General features: G+C 38.7%; 1 protein-coding gene across 3 annotated transcripts in view; it reads right to left on the reverse strand.

Moving 5' to 3' along the window:
• NEBL (nebulette) overlaps positions 1-21,020 on the reverse strand; it is a 400,747-nt gene that overhangs the window by 172,048 nt on the left and 207,679 nt on the right. For all 3 annotated transcript variants that reach the window (XM_032167465.2, XM_032753757.2, XM_032753758.2), the window contains exon 4: positions 13,666-13,773. In XM_032167465.2, the coding sequence (XP_032023356.1) occupies positions 13,666-13,773 (108 nt within the window). The remainder of the gene's footprint in view (positions 1-13,665; positions 13,774-21,020) is intronic.

Genomic DNA, 21,020 nt, shown 5'->3' on the forward strand with positions numbered 1-21,020 from the left:
ACACACACACACACACACACACACACACACACACACACACACACACAGTGTCAGGAGACAAATGGGTAATAGTGTAGGAAGCAGATGGAAGGATGGCTTCATAGCAGACTGAGCACATGCTTCATGCATAAGCGAGGTAAGGGGCACCCAAAATAGAAAAGAATTCAACAAACTTACACAGAAGTCTGCAATCAGACAATCTAACAAACACCAAATTATTTTCAGGTTATCTGTATGTCTTATGCTTTAGAGCAGGGGTGTCCAATCTTTAGGATTCCCTGGACCTCACATAAAATACGTTAACACTAATAAAAGGTCCACGTATAAATCTTATAATGTTTTAAGAAAGTTGACAGATTTGTGCTGGGCCACATTCAAAGCTGTGCTGGGTCGCATGTGGCCCAAGGGCCATGGGTTGGACAAGCTTTAGAGTTGAGTGTTGTTCCTATTGATTTTTAAATTTCTTTCATTTAGCGGGAAGTATCATCTTTTTTATAGAATTTAGAGTCTTTAATGGTTTTAATCTAACCCTGGAAGCAGAAATAATAATGGGATAGAGGTTAGAAGCAATGTAAATAATTTTAAACATCTGTCCGGCCTCTTGCTAAATATTTCATACCTTTCAACCAATAACATAAAGCCTAGGATCAGAATCCAATATGCTAGTCAGTTTACTCCAAATAACCCAGTGGTGTGGTTTATTTCATTATACCCATGGCACTAGTCCTTTCCTTTTATAAATACCAAAAAAAAATATTTTCTCCCTAAAGTAAATCAAGTAAATAATGGCTTACCCTTCACAGTACTCAGTTATTTAATGTATCAAATGCTTTATCTGGCAAAACCTGAATGTCAAATAGTTATGGAAGGGCTTACAATAAAGGCACAGGAGTGGACGAGAACAAGTTTTGGAGAAAATGAGGGGAATAAATGGTTAACTGCCAGCAGACACACACTCACGCTGGAGGACACAAAAAGGTTCACAGCAGTTGTTAAATTCATTTAGAGAAACTCACTTTATTTCTCCAACAGAGCTCTCACCAGCTAATCTGTATTACAACCTGCAGGATTCTTCATATTCTCAGCAGGATCAAGATTCGGGCCACACTGATTCAGCTATTTAATCTTGCAAGAGAACAATATTTGGCAGGAAAAGACCCCACAGCACTGAGGGGATGTCCCAGTGGTTTGTCGTTAACACAGACTGGGCCAAGAACACCAAAGGTGGAAACCAAACAGCACTAAAACCAATGTTTCTCTTTTCCTTTCACTAGCTCTGTCCTCAAACACATATGTGCACTCTACGCATACGTGGCAAACACATATGTCACATGTGCAAAGACAGCTATTTCAGATGCATGCACGTTTTTAAAAGGCAAAATATTTCCTGAATATTTTGGGCCCTGTCGTGAAAAATTTAAAATTCAAAAGTATTGACTTCCTCTCTTCCTATTTGAATACCCTTTATTTCTTTGTCTTGCCTGATTGCCCTGGCCAGAACTTCCATTCTCAGCAAACTAACCCAGGAACAGAAAACCAAACACTGCATGTTCTCATTCATAAGTGGGAGTCGAACAACAAGAACACACGGACACAGGGAGGGGAACATCACACACTGGGGCCTGTTGGGGGATGGGGGGAAAAGCGGAGGGAGAGCATTAGGACAAATACCTAATGCATGCGGGGTATAAAACCTAGATGACAGGTTGACAGGTACAGCAAATACACATGGCACATGTATACCTATGTAACAAACTTGCATATTCTGCACATGTATCCCAGAACTTAAAGTAAAAAATAAAAAAAAATTCAAAAGTATCACTCACAGGTTGGAGGCAGGAAAAGAGATGAAGGAACCACGGCCAGAGTTTCACTTTTGAACTCTTTAATCTTCTAAAGCATTGAAAATCAAAATAGTAAAATCATATTTATGAATTTCTAATGTATACAAATTTTTAAGATTTTTTTAACCATACTGAAATTAATAAGCTGAACAACACTCTCCTATACTTGAACAATTGTGATGTTTTACATAGAATACTATGGTTTGATTTCCTCTTGTGTTTTGCTTTTTTCTGTTGAGGACATCTTTATTTCTTTATTTAAATGCCTGTTAAGCGATTTGGATGGTTTGACTTAATTTTTTATGGTATTTTCTGGGATACTGATAGGCAAATAGGGAACAAAGAAAACAGACATACAGAAGCGGACAAACTTAAAAATAAGATGTATAGCTTCTATTATTAAACAAAGATTATAAATCACTCTTGAAATCAATGATTCAGTAAAGTTTTTAACAACTAATAAAATAGTATGACTTGTGTTCAATTCCTTTCCCTCCTAAACCTGAGTTTGTTACCCTCTGATATTAACACGCCGTTTCCCTCTATCTGGCATTTCTCCCATTTAGAACATTAGATGTATTATCTCATATACAGAGCTCGTTGCTCTAACATCGTCTGCTTGCCTGTCAGGCTAACTACAAGCCGCAGGGCATCGGGGGTCATCTATGCTTTATTCCTCATTAATCCCACCTCCTAGCAATGTGCCTGGCACATAGTAAACACTTTAAAACACGTTTGTTAAGTCAATAATTAAGTTCTCAAAAGTGGCATCTTCTAGAAATGTTTATTTTGGATTTATAGATGACCAAAGTATGCACATTTGAAAATACAATAACTACTCCTTCAACACTCCTGCTTCAACCTATATTTCAGGAATGGGATCTCTCCCTGCACTCTAACAAGGAGACGCCGAGTGTTCCTAACCTTATATTCATCTCTTCCCTTCCTTCTGCCTCTTCTCCCTCATAAACACTTTTACATCCAACCGAGGCCCTCATGCATCCTAGGATGAACATGAAACACATCCAGAAAAGTGGTTTTTCACTTTTTCTGAAATCCACACGACTGATGCAATGTCATGTCCAGACCAATGTTTCATGAATAAAGGTGTATACGTGTCAGGTAACTGTGAAGGTAATTTCTACTTCTGTCTTATACTTTACAGTCAAAGCCCCAGATTCTGGAGGATTTAAACATGATCAAGAAATGCCACTTATCATCAAAGGCCTCACCACAATTACACAACAAAAATAAATATTTAAATCACTTTGTTTGGGGGGAAATCGATTCTATCAAAAATGACAGTGTTAAGAATAACAGAATGGTTTTTAAGGTTTTTTGCCTGTATTCTTTTTTCTAAATCCGTACTCTTTTTCCTAGTTTGCTAAACACAGGCAAATTCTAACACCTTTATAATTCTAAGGATGCAATGATAAAAAGCTTAATTCAAATGAGTTAAATATTACTCTGTGGCCTGGTATGGTGGCTCATACCTATAATCCCAGCACTTTAGGAAGCTGAGGTGGGAGGATGGCTTCAGCCCAGGAGCTCAAGACCAACCTGGGCAATATAGGCAAACCTTATCTCTATTCGAAAAAATAAATAAATAAAGAAGAAGCTGACTTTGTTACAACTGATATAGCCACAAAAGGAAAAATCAATGAAAAATATAAAGAAGCAAAAAACATGACTTTCTACTTCTTGTCCTTGGAACCAAACAGAGTCTGGAGGCATTTCACAAAAGCAACGGGTCCTTCAGACAGAAATCTAGATATCTTTGTGCAAGCAGCATTGCATATGATTCTGTACAAAAGAGAAAAAGGCTACAAAGCAGGCCTGACAACCATGAATGAAAAGAAAGCTATAGAAGAAAATATGAGCAAAAAAAAAAAAAAAAAAAGAAAGAAATGCAATTTTTATGACATAATCCTTAGGAAAATGAAAAGCAAATTAGAGAGCATAGTTGCATACTTAAAAAAAAAAGACATTCTTGTTTCTAACTTCCAAATCATAAAATTTTCTCTAATTGTATAAACTTGGCTTGGATTACCAATGGATTTTGAATTAAATCTCTATACAATGTCTCCCTTGACTTATGACCCTCCAATAAGCTAAAATAATACTCAACTATTACTCTTAAGAACTAAGAAAACAACAGGTTTTAAACCTGCCTCTAAACTTTCATTGACATTATAATTATATGGCCTAATTATTAATGATAGTCACATCTGGGACTCCAAAAATACATACATAAGAGTTCTAGTTTTTCTTTAACATTCGGGATATTCTGCTCGCTGTGGCTGTGTCCCAAAAGGTATAATAAAATCTGGAAGAAAATTTAGATACCTTCAAAGTTCTAAATCTGCATCATGCACTGGAAATTGAGACATGAAGCTAGTCTTTGTTAGACTTTCCCTGTGTCCTGGAAATTTTTTTTCTATTCTCACCTCTCTGCCCTCCTTTTTACTCACATCTGCCCAGGCTAAACTGCTAGCACGGGACATGTGAAGTCTACATTCTGAACTACATAATTCAACCAAGATCTGGAAAACTTAAAAACTTCACTACTACTCTAAAGTATCTGTGTTTCTATCAATGACTAATGGCTCAAACCTGAAAATGAAAAGTTTGAAAGGTCCAATTAAGAACTGGGGCCGGGCACGGTAGCTCACACCTATAATCCCAGGACTTTGGGAGACCGAGGGAGGTTGATTACCTGAAGTCAGGAGTTTGAGACCAGCCTGGCCAACACAGTAAAACCCCATCTCTACTAAAAATACAAAAATTAGCCGGGCGTGGTGCCAGGCACCTGTAGTCCCAGCTACTAGGGAGGCTGAGGCAGGAGAATCGCTGGAACCCAGGAGGCGGAGGTTGCCATGAGCCAAAATTGTACCACTGCACTCCCGCCTGGGCAACAGAATAAGACTCTGCCTGGGAAAAAAAAAAAACTGGAAATAGGATATAGGAGGAATTTTTTTTTTCTTTTTTTAGTTAAGAATATTCAGCTTGAAAACAGGGAAAAGTTTAAAAATGAATGTAGAAGTTTTCCTGGAAAGGCAACGGGTAGAGGGTAGTGTTATCTAACTTCACTAAAGAAACCAGCTCATCTGTCAGGGCACAGTGGCTCATGCCTGTAATCCCAAAACTTTGGGAAGACGAGGTGGGCGGATCACTTGAGGCCAGGAATTTGAGGCCAGCCTGGTCAACACGGCGAAACCCGGTTTCTACTAAAAATACACAAATTAGCTGGGCATTGTGGTATATGCCTGTAATCCCAGCTACTCAGGATACTGAGGCACGAGAATTACTTGAACCCGGGAGGTAGAGGTTGCAGTAAGCCGAGATTGCGGCACTGCACTCCAGCCTGGGTGACAGAGTGAGACCCTGTCTCAAAAAAAAAAAAAGAAAAGAAAAAACAAGAAGTTAGCTCATGATAGCAGCTTATATTATAATTATGTGACACTTTGGATATTTCAAAGCACGTTCACAAAGTGTATGTCACTTAAATACCTCAAAATTTCCCTGTTACATATGCAGATCACTCCTCATTCAGCCCTGGTATGGACTGAACTGTGTGCCACCCCAAAATTCATACATTGAAGCCCTAACCACCAATGTGACTGTATTTGGAGAGGGTGACTTTAAGGAGGTAATTAAGGTTAAATGAGATCACAAAGAAGCCCTGATCCGACTGGGTCTGTGTCCTTCAAAGAGGAGACACAGAGATCTCTCTCGCTCTCCCTCTCTCTCTCCACATGCACACACCAACGAAAGGCCACATGAGGACACTGCGAGAAGGCAACTGTCTACAAGCCAGGAAGAGAGCCCTCACCAGCCCTACCATACCTTGATCTGGCACTTCCCAGCCTCTAGAACTGTGAGAAAAATTTCTGTCGCTTTATACTGCCCATCCTGCGATATCTTGTTATGGTGCCTAAGCAGACTAAGACAAGCCCTAATTTATTTATTTATTTTTTTTTTAGGTTCTTGGATTAGACACCAAAAAGAATTCCCTATGATATATTAAGATAGGGGAAGTCCTGGCATTTGTAATTAGAAAATAAATTATCCTGCTTTACTGAGGAAATGTTGCTACAATCCTTTGATAAAACTATAGAAGTCACTGAATATTTAAGGAGCAGAGAGTAAAAGATAGTGTTTATCAAGTAGCACCAAAAAGAAAAGAATCATAAAATTGAAAGTAACTTGAGAAATTAAAAATATCCTTGCAAAGAGGAGTTTCAAGAAAAAGAAGGTACAAAATTAGTCAATATTTTACTATTATTGCCTCATTTATTTATTCCACATGCATTTACTGAGTACGTGCTCTGTACTGAGCTCTATTCTAGGCATAACCAATCTTGCATTGAAGGGGTAGACTCATTCCTTGCTCCACTATGGCAGATATTCCAGGAAAGATTTTATTTGCCTAGACTGAAAAGTGGACGGGATGGCAAACTCGTCTTAAGGAAAAAAAAAGAAAAAGAAAAAAACACCCTGGATATAGAGAAAGTAATCCCATAAAATAATCCAGCTATTTACTGAATAAATATTTATTTGATAACTACTTTGTGCTAGAAAATGATACAAAAGAAAAAAAATCTGGGAGCTTTCAAGAAGAAAATTGATGTGCAACGGATATGTAGACCTTGAAAAGAGATTAGAACTCCTAGTAATAATCTTCACTGTAAGATGAAATTCACACAAGGCCAGGAGATTCACTCATCAAAGTAAAAAATAAAAAGATTTGTAGACACAAATGGTCGATTCATTTGTTTATTAAATTTGGCAGTGGGCTAGGCCCTGGGTCTATATAAGAAAAAAGACACAGCCCATTTCTTCATAGAGTTCAGTCCGAGGGTAGGAAAACTCATAATGCAGCTATAGAAGCTGACTGTCAGAGCAGCTAGGGAAAGATGGTGTTGCAGGACTTTTCCTTAGTTCAGCTAAAGACGGGGTCCTTTGTCCCACGGCAATGAAAATTCAGGCTCACAGACAATTTGAATGATGAGTAAGACAGGGTTTTGCTGGGTGAAAAGAAGAAAAGGGGGAAACAGGGACTCCCTGCAAGGCCAGAGTCCCCTGCTAGAGAGCGTCCTGCATCATAGTTCGAATTCTGGGTTCCACACAGGAAGAGGAGGGAGCCTGGCTCCCCCACCACCACCCCACCCCCCTCTGCAACCAACACAAACTTCCCGAGGCTCTACCCTAGTGGGCGGGCTGGTTGGAGTTTTTCCAGGGACCCCCTCCCATCTGGCTGTCTCAATGGTAGCCTCTGAGCCAGTGTGGATGGGGAGAAGTATGAAGGGCCTTGCAGGCAGAAGTGTGAAATGGATGGGTTCAGGTTGCAAGAGGGCCTCCCAGGCTAGAGGTCTCAGCTAGCACTAAGCCAGGGACAGCCTCACATTCCAGGCAAAAGATTTTACATTTTATCCTAAAGGCAGTAGAGAGACTTAACAGATTTTAAAAGAGGATGTGACATGATCAGATGTGCATTTTAGGAAAACCTTGCAAGAGACTATAAAGAGAATAGCCCAAGTCAAGAGACTATTCCCACACTCCTATCAAGGGGTAGGGAGGGCCCTAAATTAGAGAGGTGATAAGAAAGGCAAAGTATAAAGCACCATCTGGTGTGTTCCTGCAGATGTAAAACATAAATGGAAAGAGACATGGATGATCTTCACCTATGGGAAGTTAAGGAGGTCAGACATATAGACACATAAAATGCTAATTAAAACCAAAGTGGAGAATATGATGTGTGAAATGAGTGGTACAAATGATAGTGTTACAGCACAAAGCCCCACAATAATTCAGAGATGAGACACATCACTGTAGCTGGGTTTGATCGTGTGTCTGGGATCAGGGGGCTGGGCTGTCATTTACAGATAGTGTGAAATTGTCCTAAACATGCAGAATGACTCATGCAAAGCCCAGAACAGAGTGAGTAGGCAGGCCTAAAAGAAATCGAAGAACAGTGGTGAAGAGCAGTGAAAGAAAAGGTGAAAAATAGTCATTTAGGAGCAGATTGTGGAGGGTCCTTAGAGTCAAAATGAAAGGGTTTAGGAGATTAGACTTTATCTACTCAAACTGGAGGTCCATGGAAAGTATTTTAGTGGGTCATAATTAGGGTCTTGATGAAAGAGATATTTTAGAACAACTCATCTGGTGATTGATTGTGTTTTAGATGCAATGAAAGGAACAGAAGGAGATAAGGCCAATTAGGAAGTTACTGCAGTAACTCAGGCAAGATAATGGCCTGAACACAGTGAAACTGAAAAGAAAGGAATACGGGAAAAAAGGATTTCATGAAAAAAGGATCTTCACAAATTGTTTGCTGAATCCCTCATCTCTGTTTCAAAAAAAATAGTCATATGTGTTAATTCTTTTATTCCTGGGGCTCTTCTCAAACCTCCCCTTTAGACAATGCCATTTTACAACCAAAACTCTTGTACTTGACATGCACAAGCAATTACTGGTCTGGGATGTATTTGTTTCTTTAAGTGACTGTGGCTGAAAAATTGAAGCTAAAAAGAAGAGATCAGCCTTTGAAGTTCTGCTCTACATGGAAAAATAAAGCAAAACCAGGTGTAAGGGAAACCACAGATTTGGAAACAAGAAAGGACCAAGAGGTAATTTTCCGTACATTTCTCACATGAAAGTATAAGTAATCCTTATAGAAATACTTTTCCCGAGGAGCGGTTGTTCAGAGGATGTAATTAAACAGGATATGTCAAAGTGTTTCAAAATAAATGAAGTATTCATACATGTGTTAGGTATTATGAGAAAATATGTGTTATGGCCCTATCACTTTCTCTTTTTTTAATCTTTGTTTTTAAAGATAATGATAATGCTACTGACCCCACTATTTACTGGGAATTCATCAGAGTTATTGGTTGAGATGAGCTACAGATAAGGTCTAGTCCACTAAAGCAACATATAGATTCACTCCGTAAAAATGCTAGCCTTCAAGAGCTTAAATCTAAACCACTGACCTCATAACTAATCATCCATGTTATTCAACCCACTTATGACTTACAATAAAAGTAGCATTCATTCTCCTTTCAAACTGCTTAGTGTACTAGATTTTACTACTCAAAATCAGAAGCTTTTACATAAATGTTTCATTAGTTATATAACTTCTACTTCTTGTATAAAGAACAAAATTAACAAATAATGTAATTCAACGAATGACTTTATGATTTTTACCTTTCTCATATTTAAAAAAAGTTTGCTGAATATAAAAAGAAAAAAATCTCCTTCAATGTCAGCTGTTCAGATTCATATAAGACCTAATTGCCTCATACACGATAATTTTGCCACCAGTTTACAATTAGCATGCATTGCTCATGCATGAGTTGACCCAATTACATAACAAATTTTGCCTCTGGGGATTTCTCTTGACTGCTTGTCTTCTGTCCACCATACAACTCAATTTCACACTGTCAGCAGCCTGAACATGGTTACAGTCAGTCTCTGTCAAAATGATTTATTTAAATTACAAACAGAGACCAAATCCCTAGATAATTGTCCCTACCCTCATGTTCACCCTTGCACTCAACCAAACTTTGAATCAAATCTTTTAATAGCCCATAGACACTACTATTCAATTATTAGGCACTGTTTAGTCCCAATAATCTAATATTGTTGAAGCTAACTCACAAAATCTCAGGGAACTAAATCAGCAGTATCCGTGTGAGATTATTAATGGACATATAATTTATTTTACATTCTAAGAAGTCAGTGAAAAATTATGTAGTGTAGCAAAAGAGCTAAAAATGATTATATTGCAAGATCAAATTATAGAAAGATTACTTTTTGGTATACTTTTTTTTAAAGTGTCATTCTTAGCTTTTCTTGTAAAGTAGGCAAGCATTTCTTATGAATAGGTATGCGGAATTGAAAGTGGTATCAAAAAAGGGTATTTGGGAAAGCAGACAGATAACCAAAATTGTGAACATTGACAAGGTAAGGGAAATAATATAGGGCAGGTGAAACACTAATGTCTATAGACATTAGTCTATAGTGATCTAGGAAAATGGGGTTTAGACACTCTCATTGAAGTCAACACACAGAGATACATACACAGATATACGCACACACAGACATGCAAAACTATTCTCTCCATTTGTCAAGAACACGCAGAAATCCTGACAAATCAAATAACGGTACACTCACTATTTCAGTCAGTCTTTAAAATACAAGATTTTGTCATCTGGTGGATTTTTGTTTCTTTCCCCTTCATTTGATATTTATCTTCCCCCTGAAATAAATTAGAAAATAAACATCCAGTTTTCATCTATGGCACAAAGTCTGTAAAAGTCTCTTGGGGTTTGACTTCACCATTTTATTTCACAATTCATCCCCAGATTGTCTCAGCTAATTGAAAGTGCAGCTGATATTAGTGGGTAAACAGCCAGAATGAAACATCGGTAATTTTCCCAAGGCTAGCCTGAGTCCCTTGAATGTCTGGCGATGGTTCTGCTTTGGGATCCTGCTGCAGGTACCCTGAACGCATTGCTTGTAAACTTGAAGGTAGGAACCACCCGAAATTAGAAAGAGCCTTTACAGTTACCCACATGAGCTGGCCCTGTAGTAGCCACAGAAAAGGGTGTTTTGTTTTTTTAATGCCCATGGGCACAGTACTCCTCAATTTATATCTGGACACTGTCCCTTAAGAATATTTTCCTAAAATATTGGTAAATAAAGAAAATGTGATGTACAAAGATATTTCTGCCATTTCTGAATTTATGCCCTAGAGTTTGGGGGCAAGGAGAGGGTGGATGGCAATTAAGTGACACAGTTGTGAAAATCTGTAGGGCAGGGCTTTCTGGCCCACAGTTCCTAAGTCAGTGCTGAACACATTGGCTGTCAGGTTTCATTCTGCTGAAGAGATACAGTTTAAACAAAACCCGGACTTCTAAACATTATCTTCAATTAAACGATTTGGCTGGATTTCCTGACTTCCTATAAAAACTGTTCCCAAGCCTAACATTCAATTTCATAAGCAACCAAATTCCATCTGAATATTAATATATTCAAAGAGATGAAGACATCTTCTGGAATTTCATGGGGAAAAAAATAATTTTCCTTTATTTTAGAAGCCAAGTTCTTCTTCTTCCTAGCCATTAGTCAATTCTGAAATCCTGCCTCTTTTCTTGTTTTGTTCTGCAGCTATACTAAGTGGGTAACATAGCAGAATAATTTTAAATTGCAGTATTTAATAAATCTCCCATGTTCAATATGTTGTCATTATAGCTACCCAGAGAAGGCAAGTTCACCCACCCTCACCTCTTTCATCACACTCAATATGAAATTTATGGTTGTATTTCATCCCACACCTCAGTAACATATGCAGACTGAGTGGTCATTTCCAAATGATTTCAAATCCTCAATAAACGAACATGAGAATAGCTGAAAAAATTTCAAAACATTGACATAGACATAAGCAATCAAAAATGCCCATTCACCCGTAACATATTACCCAAAACACCTAGGAGTTGTCATTAAATTCACTGCTTTATGTCTTTATACAAGAGAGATTAAAGGCAGCTAAGAAAGACCCACATAATATTCAGAGATAAACTAGAAACAAATAAGAGAAAATGAAACACAGGGAAACATAAAGATAGCAAAGACTGCCAATCTTAGTTAACCTACCTACATTAACCTATATTAAACTTGGGGCTCAAATGCAAGACTCACAAATTTCATACCCCTAATAATTTTCAGGATCTATAATTTCAGGATTATAATTTCCCAGCATCTCTAGCCGGAAGATTCTGGGGTCTTTCCAGTCTAGACACTTTCTTACCTGTTTCCTCTCATAACAGACACAATCCAACCACTGTCAAAAAATATCTGTTTGGGTTTTAGCCAATATTGTTCAGTGGGTTTAGATTAAAGTAATATGGAAAACTGGACTTGCCAAAGTACTACTTTTTGGATCAACTCAAGTTTCTTACAGAAAAAGATCCTTGAGTAATATGGAAAACCTAGTGAGGTAAGGGAAAAAGTTCACGAAGTTGCAGTCTTATAAATGAATAATAAATTCACCAGACCTCAGAGCACTTAACAGCCTCCCTTCTTTAACAGTTGGTCCCTAATGGTAATATTATGAAGTCTATATTTTTTACAGCTATCCAAACATTTAATATGCCTCATCTTGGCTAAGAGAACTACTTATAAGACTGCTATGGCTGCTAACATCAAAACATTGCAAAAAGTTTTTTTTTTAAAAAAAAGATGTTGTCTAAGTTATATGCTTTTAAAAGCCAGCATTGTCTAAATAATAGGCTTAATCTAAATGGTGCTTTTTATACTGCTGTCTATATAACATACTATATATGATAAATACAGATTAATACATACCTGTGTGATAAGGGTTTTTTGCATAATTAAGAATGGATCTGCAAACGACCTCTGGTATTGAATAAAATGTATATTCCTGCTAATGATAAAGGTTGGTAAAATGATCAGTATTTTCTAATTAAAAATGAATACTGACTAAATTTGAATAAAAATTAAAAGGCTTACCTTTGATCAGCTGCAATCCTTATGTTAGCTGTCACATGGATGTCTTAGGTAGAAATGTTTAGTTCTTTTTGAAATAAAATTCAGTGATTGTTGAAGATGTATGATATAACTGTTTTTGGCAGAATTATTTTTTAAATAAACATTTGCCAAAAATAATCCAAAGAAAGAACTGTTATCAAATGTAACTGCCAGTGAAATAGATCATTGATTTGCATTTTTAAAAGCAAAAATTGCATTTTTAAAAGCATGTGTGTATAGATATGTATGTGTATATATACACATATATTATATACAAACACATATATAATATATACACTTATATTATATACGCACACATATATACATGTATACATACATCTCATGATGATGACCAAATATCAGTGAGTTTAAAACTGTCTGCTAATTAAACATGTCCTGGAAATTAAGGCTACATCAGTTATAACACCTAGATATACAAATTTTAGTGACTTTATAAGTGACACACAAAATACAGTTCTCGTGAAAAATGGTATGAGGGTTGCCTGTTTGCTCATACTTTTATGTCACTCACACATTTGTTAATTTTCATTCATATTTCCTCTTGGATATCTAACATTGAATTAATTTTTGTGAAGAAAAATACATCCTGACACACTTCATATAATATTTTGGAAGAAACATAATCACAGGTGTGAATTACAAAAACTAAGAAGAGCTGTTTATCCACCTTTAATAAGTACTGAATTAATACCTCCCTAATATGTTTTGAACTTCTGCTAGTCTCCATTTTCTCTTTCGAGGAAACTGTATTAATAAACAAGGCATACCTTCAAGTCCAAAGCAACTACATATATAAATGTTTATTTCAAAAGTAAGATGTAATACCTGATTTCAACAAATATCTAATTCAAAGTATGAAATCTTATAGACACATAGTCAGCAAATAAGAGATTTTTTTATGACTCCTAAGCTTATATGTATATTTTATATGCTTATCCACAGTCAAAACTTAACTTTCAAGTTTCTTATTTTAATTATAAAAGGCCTATTTTGGAAAAATTTGAAAGCTTGAGAATCATTCAAAATGGAATAAGGAGATCTTCTATTAGGTAACTAAGCACTGGGCCCTAGATAACTGTGATGGAACCAGAGGGCAGGGTTTACCAGATGCAATTGGCATAGTCTATGCGTGCACTGAGTACTGCTTGCACCCCACAGCAACACAAACACTTCCAAGTCACCCAGCCTCCCTTTCTCATCCAGAAATGCACATCAGAGCCATCATGCTATTGAATAAACAGGCACCTACGTTACTGATTTGTTCCTGAGTCCTCTTCAGTCTCTGTAGCTCAGGAGTGTCCGTGACGATGCTGAAGCCCCTCCCTTTGCTTTCTTCAAAATCTCTTTTGTACTTGACCTAACAAGAAGAGGGAAAAGAAAAGTGAACAGAGGGATCACGAATCCCACTCAGGATAGGCTGGGCCAACGAAGCTGCTGGAATTGCAAACAATGGCTAAAAACACAGGTTTCGGCTGGAGGTGCAGTTAAGAGCCAGAAGGAAACAGCCAGGCTACCTGGTTTGTGTTCCAGAAACTCCACTTAATATTTGTGCGACTTTAAGCAAGTTCTTTAACCACTCTGTGCTCAGTGTTGTCATCTGTATGGCGGCAATAACAACAATGGCTATTTAGCAGGTTGTAGGGATGGGATCGGACTACTTGATGCATGCATCTGGCTGATAGAAACAACTAAGTACTCCATAATAGCTATTATGATTATCACCATTAATACCATTACCACTGTGAAAGGAAAGAAAATGTGGAAAAAGAAAGCTAAATCTTCTCTTCCTGTGCCCGCCTGTCAGTGAAAAAGCCTCATTTTGAGCCTGAACTGCCCAATGGAGGAAGGAGACGAAGAATTGACAGCTAGCCCTGTCCAAGAAGTTTTTATTCAACTTCAGAAGGCAAACATATGGATACAATTACACAATGCTGTATTGCCAAATGGCAAGTATATAAATGCTTATGAAAATATTTATAAAATAGGCCACACCTAGAGATTAAAAAGCTGCTCACACATGCCCTTGGCATACTGCGTGCTGAAGTAGCGAAGACTTTTTTCAGTATTTACATATACTTCTTTTCTAATTACAACCCAATGGAGCTGAATTTTACTGTTTCCTCGGAGGACTGGAACAGCTAATGCTTCCTCTTACAGAACCCCATCTCCTGTTATTAGCATAATGACAATAACTGTCACACCAGTTAAAGATTCAGCTTGTTAATGACTGAGATGGTTACATCACTTTGACTGTTCTTTTTTTAAGCCTAAATATCAAGAAATATGGAAACATATTTTGATAATCCATAGAATCCCCATTTTACATTCAAAATTACAAGCTTCCAATTAACACTTAAATTGATCATTAAAATTAATTAAGTTAATTTAGGGTTGCCTATTCAACACGATTGTTAGTGTAGTGTAGTCTTCTGCAGAAGGTAGAAAAGTTCCCTTCATTGAACATGGAATGGCTGTTTCTGTTGAGTCATGTCTATATTTAAATACACAATTCTATCAAGCATTATTATCCTCAAGGATACTGCAAGATTTTCTTTTACCAGACAAGCTTGAAACACACACACACACACACACACACACACACACACACACACACAGGGAAATCTAGATACTGTCATCGCTTTTAGCTTAAGAATACCTAATTCTGCTCTCTGTACTTCGATTTGTAAAAGCACTAAACCCCTTACTTTATTCCCATAAGTAAAAGGTCAAATAAACTGCAATATTTTTCTTCCACATAAAATGCTGAGAGATTAGCCTTCTCACCCTCCATCTCCCAGCATGGGTAAAGATCCACATGCTGGCACATTCTCGGTGTTTTATGCCTAACTAAGCAGGCAAGCTATTTAGCTTTGCTGGTAGTAAGCACTGGAGCTCAGAGTAGTAAAATAATAAAAGTTAAAAGGATGACAAGGTTGGAATAGCAACAGGCATGAAGATATAGGAAGAAATGCCTGTGAGACAAGTTCTAGCATTCCTAACACCAGTCTTAGAGAAGGCACAATCACACATTATTTTTGTTAGGCGTTTGTATTTTTTAATAGCAATTTCCAAAGACAGAGGTGAAAAGAAAAACCAATAAATTCTAGAATCATAGGTATTTTTGGTTTTTTCTTTTTGTTTTGGTAGTGATGGGTTCTCACTATGTTACATAGGATGGTCTTGAACTCCTGGCCTCAAGTGATCGTCCTACCTTAGCCTCCCAAACTGCTGGGATTGCAGACATCAGCCACCACCGCACCCAGCCTAGAATCACAGGTTTTGAGCTGACTACTGTTCAACAATCCTTTCTACATTCACAAGACACAAAAGAATCATCTGACTTTGGCTTGCCTGGTTGGGTGACTAGCTTTGAGAAGCGTACAATCACCTCTATAAATGGCTTGCAGAGTGTTGCAGGATTCCTATTTCTTTTGAATGGTGTGAAACACAGCCAAGCCTCTTACCCTCTCAGCACCAGTTCAAGCACCAGCCCACCAGTATTTCTTTACTACACATAGGGAAACTCCGAGCCACTCGTCAGCTCTCTCTCTTCCACACTCCCGCCCACTTTCATCCTATTTACTTAGGTCTAATTTTAAATGTGGTATCAGATGGTTTGTCAGTCATGTGTAGTCTGATTCTGGGAGGCAAGTGGATATAAAAAGAGAACACAGGACAGACGGAAGTAGCAGGATGCCTCTCTCCAATCTCATGTGGCCCCTTTGCCCTCACATGACCTCATCCAGCCAAAGAGGACACCACATCCACAGACCCTGTGATAGATCTCGGGAGGGCCACATAATCTAGCAAGCATCCAAGAGCCTCGGCTCTGGGACTTTGGCAGGAACTCTTGGGAAAGAAGCTGTGTCGTTTATTTGTGCTGCTATGAAGGAATTCCTGAGACTGGGTAATTTACAAAGAAAAGAGGTTTATTTGGCTTGTGGTTCTGTAAGCTGTACAGGAAGCATGGTGCCAGCATCTGCTTCTGGTCAGAGCCTCAAGAAGCTTCCAATCATGATGGAAGGTGAAGGGGAGCCAGCATGTCACATGGCAAGACAGGGAGCAAGGGCAGGGGAATGTACCAGGCTCTTTAAACCAGCTCTCACGTGAACTCATTGTTGTGGGGAGGGCACCAAGCCATTCATGAGGGATCCACCCCCATGATCCAAACACCTCCCACTAGTCCATACCTTCAATGCTCAGGATCACATTTCAACATGAGATCTGAGGGGGACAAACCTCCAAATCATATCAGAGGTGCTCTGTTGCTATGGTCTGGCTAGTTTAATTGGCTGTAAAAGTAGAGTTGCTGACTACCATGTGGCCACAGTCCAATAATGAAGTCAACACAGAGGCAAGCAAAAGAGTGATTGACATAGAATCCTGACATCACCATTTGAGCACCTGAATTTAACTCTTCCAAAAGCCAGAAACACTAGGTTTGCCAGTTACATGAGCTGATCTCTTCCTTTTACAATCAAAAGTATTCTGATGAACATAACCAGCCCCCATGTCCATGTGTTGTACACACGTATGACAAGGCTCCTAGTAAATACAAACATGTAAATTTCTCATTGACTTCTATGCCCTGATTCTTCCTATGCATGTTACAAGATGTAATAGTTTAGATAAACAGCAGATTCTATCAAGGAAATAGCATTGCTTTCATGGACAATCCTTCGCTCATTCAGCAAATCTTTACTGAGCACCTACTATGTGCCAAGAGCTGTTCCAGGTATAGAAATGATGTGACAAAGGGAAGTCAATGGTCCCTGCCCTCGTGGGGCTTATGTTAATTACAACGCAAGAGATGAAAAAGACACAAGATCTATGTAGGTCATAAATGGTATGTTAGTGGGAAGCACTAAGAGAGAAAAATAGCAAGACAACGGGACGTGAAGTGTCAGGCAGTCTGCCCTTCTAGACAGGGTGGTCAGGGAAGTCCCCAGTGAGAAGGTGACATTTCAGTAAGGCCTCAAAGAGGGATGAAGAAAGCCACACAAACTTCTTCCAGGAGAGCTATGCAGGCAGAGGGAACAGACAGAGCAAAGCCCTAAAACCCTTTAGAAAGGTCAAGGAAGGCCACTGTGTCTGGAGCAATCTTAGTGGGAGGGAAGAGGAAGAGGACTGCAGACAGTGGTCACACGGGGCTTTGCAGTCCCTGAGGATGTTGGCTTTTCTTCCCTGTGGGGCATGGGGCCCATGGAGGTTTGCATGTGGAACAGCAGCATGCCCGGACTTGTGTTTTAAAAGGCTTTCTCTAGCTGCTGTCCTGCAAACTCCTTGGAAGTCTGCAGGACAGAAGCAAGAAGCCCAGGTAGGGGCAGGCAATGTCAGTCCCCTCCCCAAGTCAGCCACTGTCAGAGAACTGTCCCAAGACCACAGAAGAAAGTAAAAGTTTTTGAGCACAGCCTCAGGGTCCTGGCGTCCCCACAAGACCCCACCAGGCATGCTACACACTCTTGTCAGAACGGAGCAGGAAGGACAAAGAGGAGAGAGGACACAATTAAGTTACCAACCTGAGCTCAGAAAGAGAATGTGCCATACCTGGGAAGTAACACAGTGTTATCTCCCTACAGTCTTATCCCTTCAAGACTGAAGAGAGGCACTTTGAAAATGCATTCAAAGTCAAATGTGAGAAATTCACTTAACAGACAACTTGCTTTGCCACATTTGCCTTCAGAAGTAACTTCAAAATGTCTTATTTCAAATATTGAATACTGTATATTATGGACATTCTATGTATGTCTATATGTGTTGACATTCTACGTGTCTGTGTGTGTATATGTGGCATGTATGCTCAGAAACATGATATGCATGTGTACATATATAACTTCCTGCAGCACAGATTAGAACACTAAAGCAAGAACCAAGAAACCTGAATTTAAACCCTGATTCTTTTCTGTGATCTTAATTTGCTCTATTTGTCTAACACTCCTGATCCTCATTTAGAAAATAAAACAAGAAAATATCCAATATGCTACACATTAAATGAATATTTGCAAGGTTAAAATAAATAACATGTGAAAATACCAAGCAAGGATATGACCCTTCAGCAAATATTAGTTTCATTCTTTTCACTAAAATTTAAAAACGGCCTTTGCTCCTGAAGTATGTGCATTTCTGCCAAAGTGTGCACCCTTAGTGATAGTTTGTGTTTGAAGTCATCAGCAATTAGCCCTCCCAAGTTCATGCAGGGTGACAGCCTGGACACCGGAGCAGTTCTGGACCAGCTTAAGGAAAAGGCTCCCAGTGACTAAAAAGGAAGACTTCTGAAAAACAAAATAATGGGCAGAGTGGCAAATGGAATTACTTACTAACGCTGAGATAGAAGTTCTCTTCCCCAAATGCTGCAAACAGCACAATTATTACTATTATAAAACATCAGTAAATGGAGACAATGGAATCCACTAAAGAGAAAGGCCACTGTTAGGCAGAAAGCCATCGCGGATGAAGGAAGAAGGAAGCCAACTGGGACCAGAGACTGGTAAATTGTTGAATGACAAACTGAAAGGAGATTAAATAACACTTGGCAACGAATTCAAGGATGGGCACATCCTACAGCTCAGCAGCTCTACACCAGATCATGCTTCTCTCCAAAGAGAGAGAGCATCTGGAGACCTGGACCGACATGTTCTTAATAACATTGTTTCTATTTTCAAAGAAAAAAAAAAGGAAACAACCTGAATCACCACCCACAGTAGGATGAATAAATCCAATGTAATATTATTTAAGAGTTAAAATAAGTGAATCATGGATCTATGTGGATGAATCTCAGAAACATTATGTTGAGAGGAGGAAAAAGCAAGAAACGCAGACACAGGGCTGGGCATGGTGGCTCACGCCTGTAATCCCAGCACTTTGGGAGGCCAGGGCAGGTGGATCACTTGAGGTCAGGAGTTTGAGACCAACCTGGCCAACACGACCAAACCCTAGCTCTACTAAAAATACAAAAATTAGCAGGGTGTGATGGTGCACACCTGCTGTCCTAGCTACTCGGGAGGCTGAGGCAGGAGAATCACTTGAACCTGGGAGGTGGAGGTTGCAGTGAGCTGATATCACACCACTGCACTCCAGCCTGGGTGACAGAGCAAGACTCCATCTCAAAAAAAAAAAAAAAAAAAAAAAAGTGCATACTGGCGAATGTGTGGTGGGAAGGGGCTTGATAACACAACATTCAGGGGAGCGGTGACAAGATCTGCTCGTGGAAAAACGTACAGGGAGCTTCCCTGTTACTAGTGATGTTCTAGTTCTTACACTGGATGGTGAATTCACATGTTATCTTTTTATTATCACCCTATAAAACTTGCATGTACACATTATATATAATCTTTTGTGTTGATCAACTATCTCACAATAAAAATATCTTCAAAGAAAGCAGGGACAGAGTTTTAAAAGTCCTGATGCAGAAACTGAGGAACCCAGAGGTTAGACAAAAAACATGAGTGGGAGAAGAGAAAATGAATATTATAACCAGGAATTCAGTTGATATTTTCAGTCAGCCAAAGACAGGTTTCTCATAAATGGCAGGTGAGCTAGTCAATGGGTATCCACCATTTGCAGAAAGTTAAATCAGCCACTCTGAGTTTCTTCATCTTAGTGAGGCTGTTTATATCAGCAAACACAGACTTGAAGCAAAAAGGTAGGAAAAATTGCATTGAGAGAGCGTAAAAGGGTGGTGTTAAAGGGATTCCAAATATGGATTAGGGCCAGGCACGGTGGTTCATGCCTGCAATTGCAGGACTTTGGGAGGCTGAGGCAGGAAGAGTGCTTGAGGCATGGAGTTTGAGACTAGCCTAGGCAACACAGCAAGGCCCCATCTCTTAAAAAAAAAAAAAAAATTAAAATCAGCCAGGCATGGTGGTACATACCTGTAGTCCCAGCTACCAGGGAAGCTGAGACAGGAGGAATGCCTCAGCCCAGAAGTTCAAGGCCGCAGTGAGCTATGTTCACACTACTGCACTCAAGCCTGGGCAACAGAGCAAGACCCCATCTCTAAAATAATTAATATATAAATATGGAGGAGGGAGGAATCACGGAAGTTCAAGGGGATGCATCACATGTATCACAATAGACAAGAGCAGTGAGAACTATGCAGGGACGGAAGTATATACAGGAGGAGAACAGTATTTGCTTTAACGCAGCTTGTCAGAACATGTTTAACAGAAGCCTAAAATCTCAGGAGCATGTATTACTGATTCACGTTATTCTGCTCTTTATTTCATACATTTCTGATACAATGAAATCCATGACTAATTTCCTTACCTTTCATGACATGATAGATACTCCACATTTCTTTAAAGGGAGATGGTGAGGGTCGCAGTATTTTAAAACTACGTGCAAAATTCTTAATTTGATCTGCAAAATTTAGTGCTCAATTATGTATAGTTCTTGTATAGTTCATCATCATCTTGGATCTTTCCATAGATTTTAAGGTACTAGAAAATGTAGACCACATGCTTCTTTCTCTCTCACTGCATTTTGCTTGGTGCTAAGCATAGATTAAAAGCTTAATAACCATTTCATGATTGATTACTATCTAGTTTTGTATGTTTAAGGTCTAAAATGCAGAAAATTGGTTAATCTCACAATGTTAGATGGGAA

The sequence above is a fragment of the Hylobates moloch genome, unplaced genomic scaffold, assembly GCF_009828535.3.
Source record: "Hylobates moloch isolate HMO894 unplaced genomic scaffold, HMol_V3 SCAFFOLD_2, whole genome shotgun sequence".
NCBI classification, from domain to species: Eukaryota; Metazoa; Chordata; class Mammalia; order Primates; family Hylobatidae; genus Hylobates; species Hylobates moloch.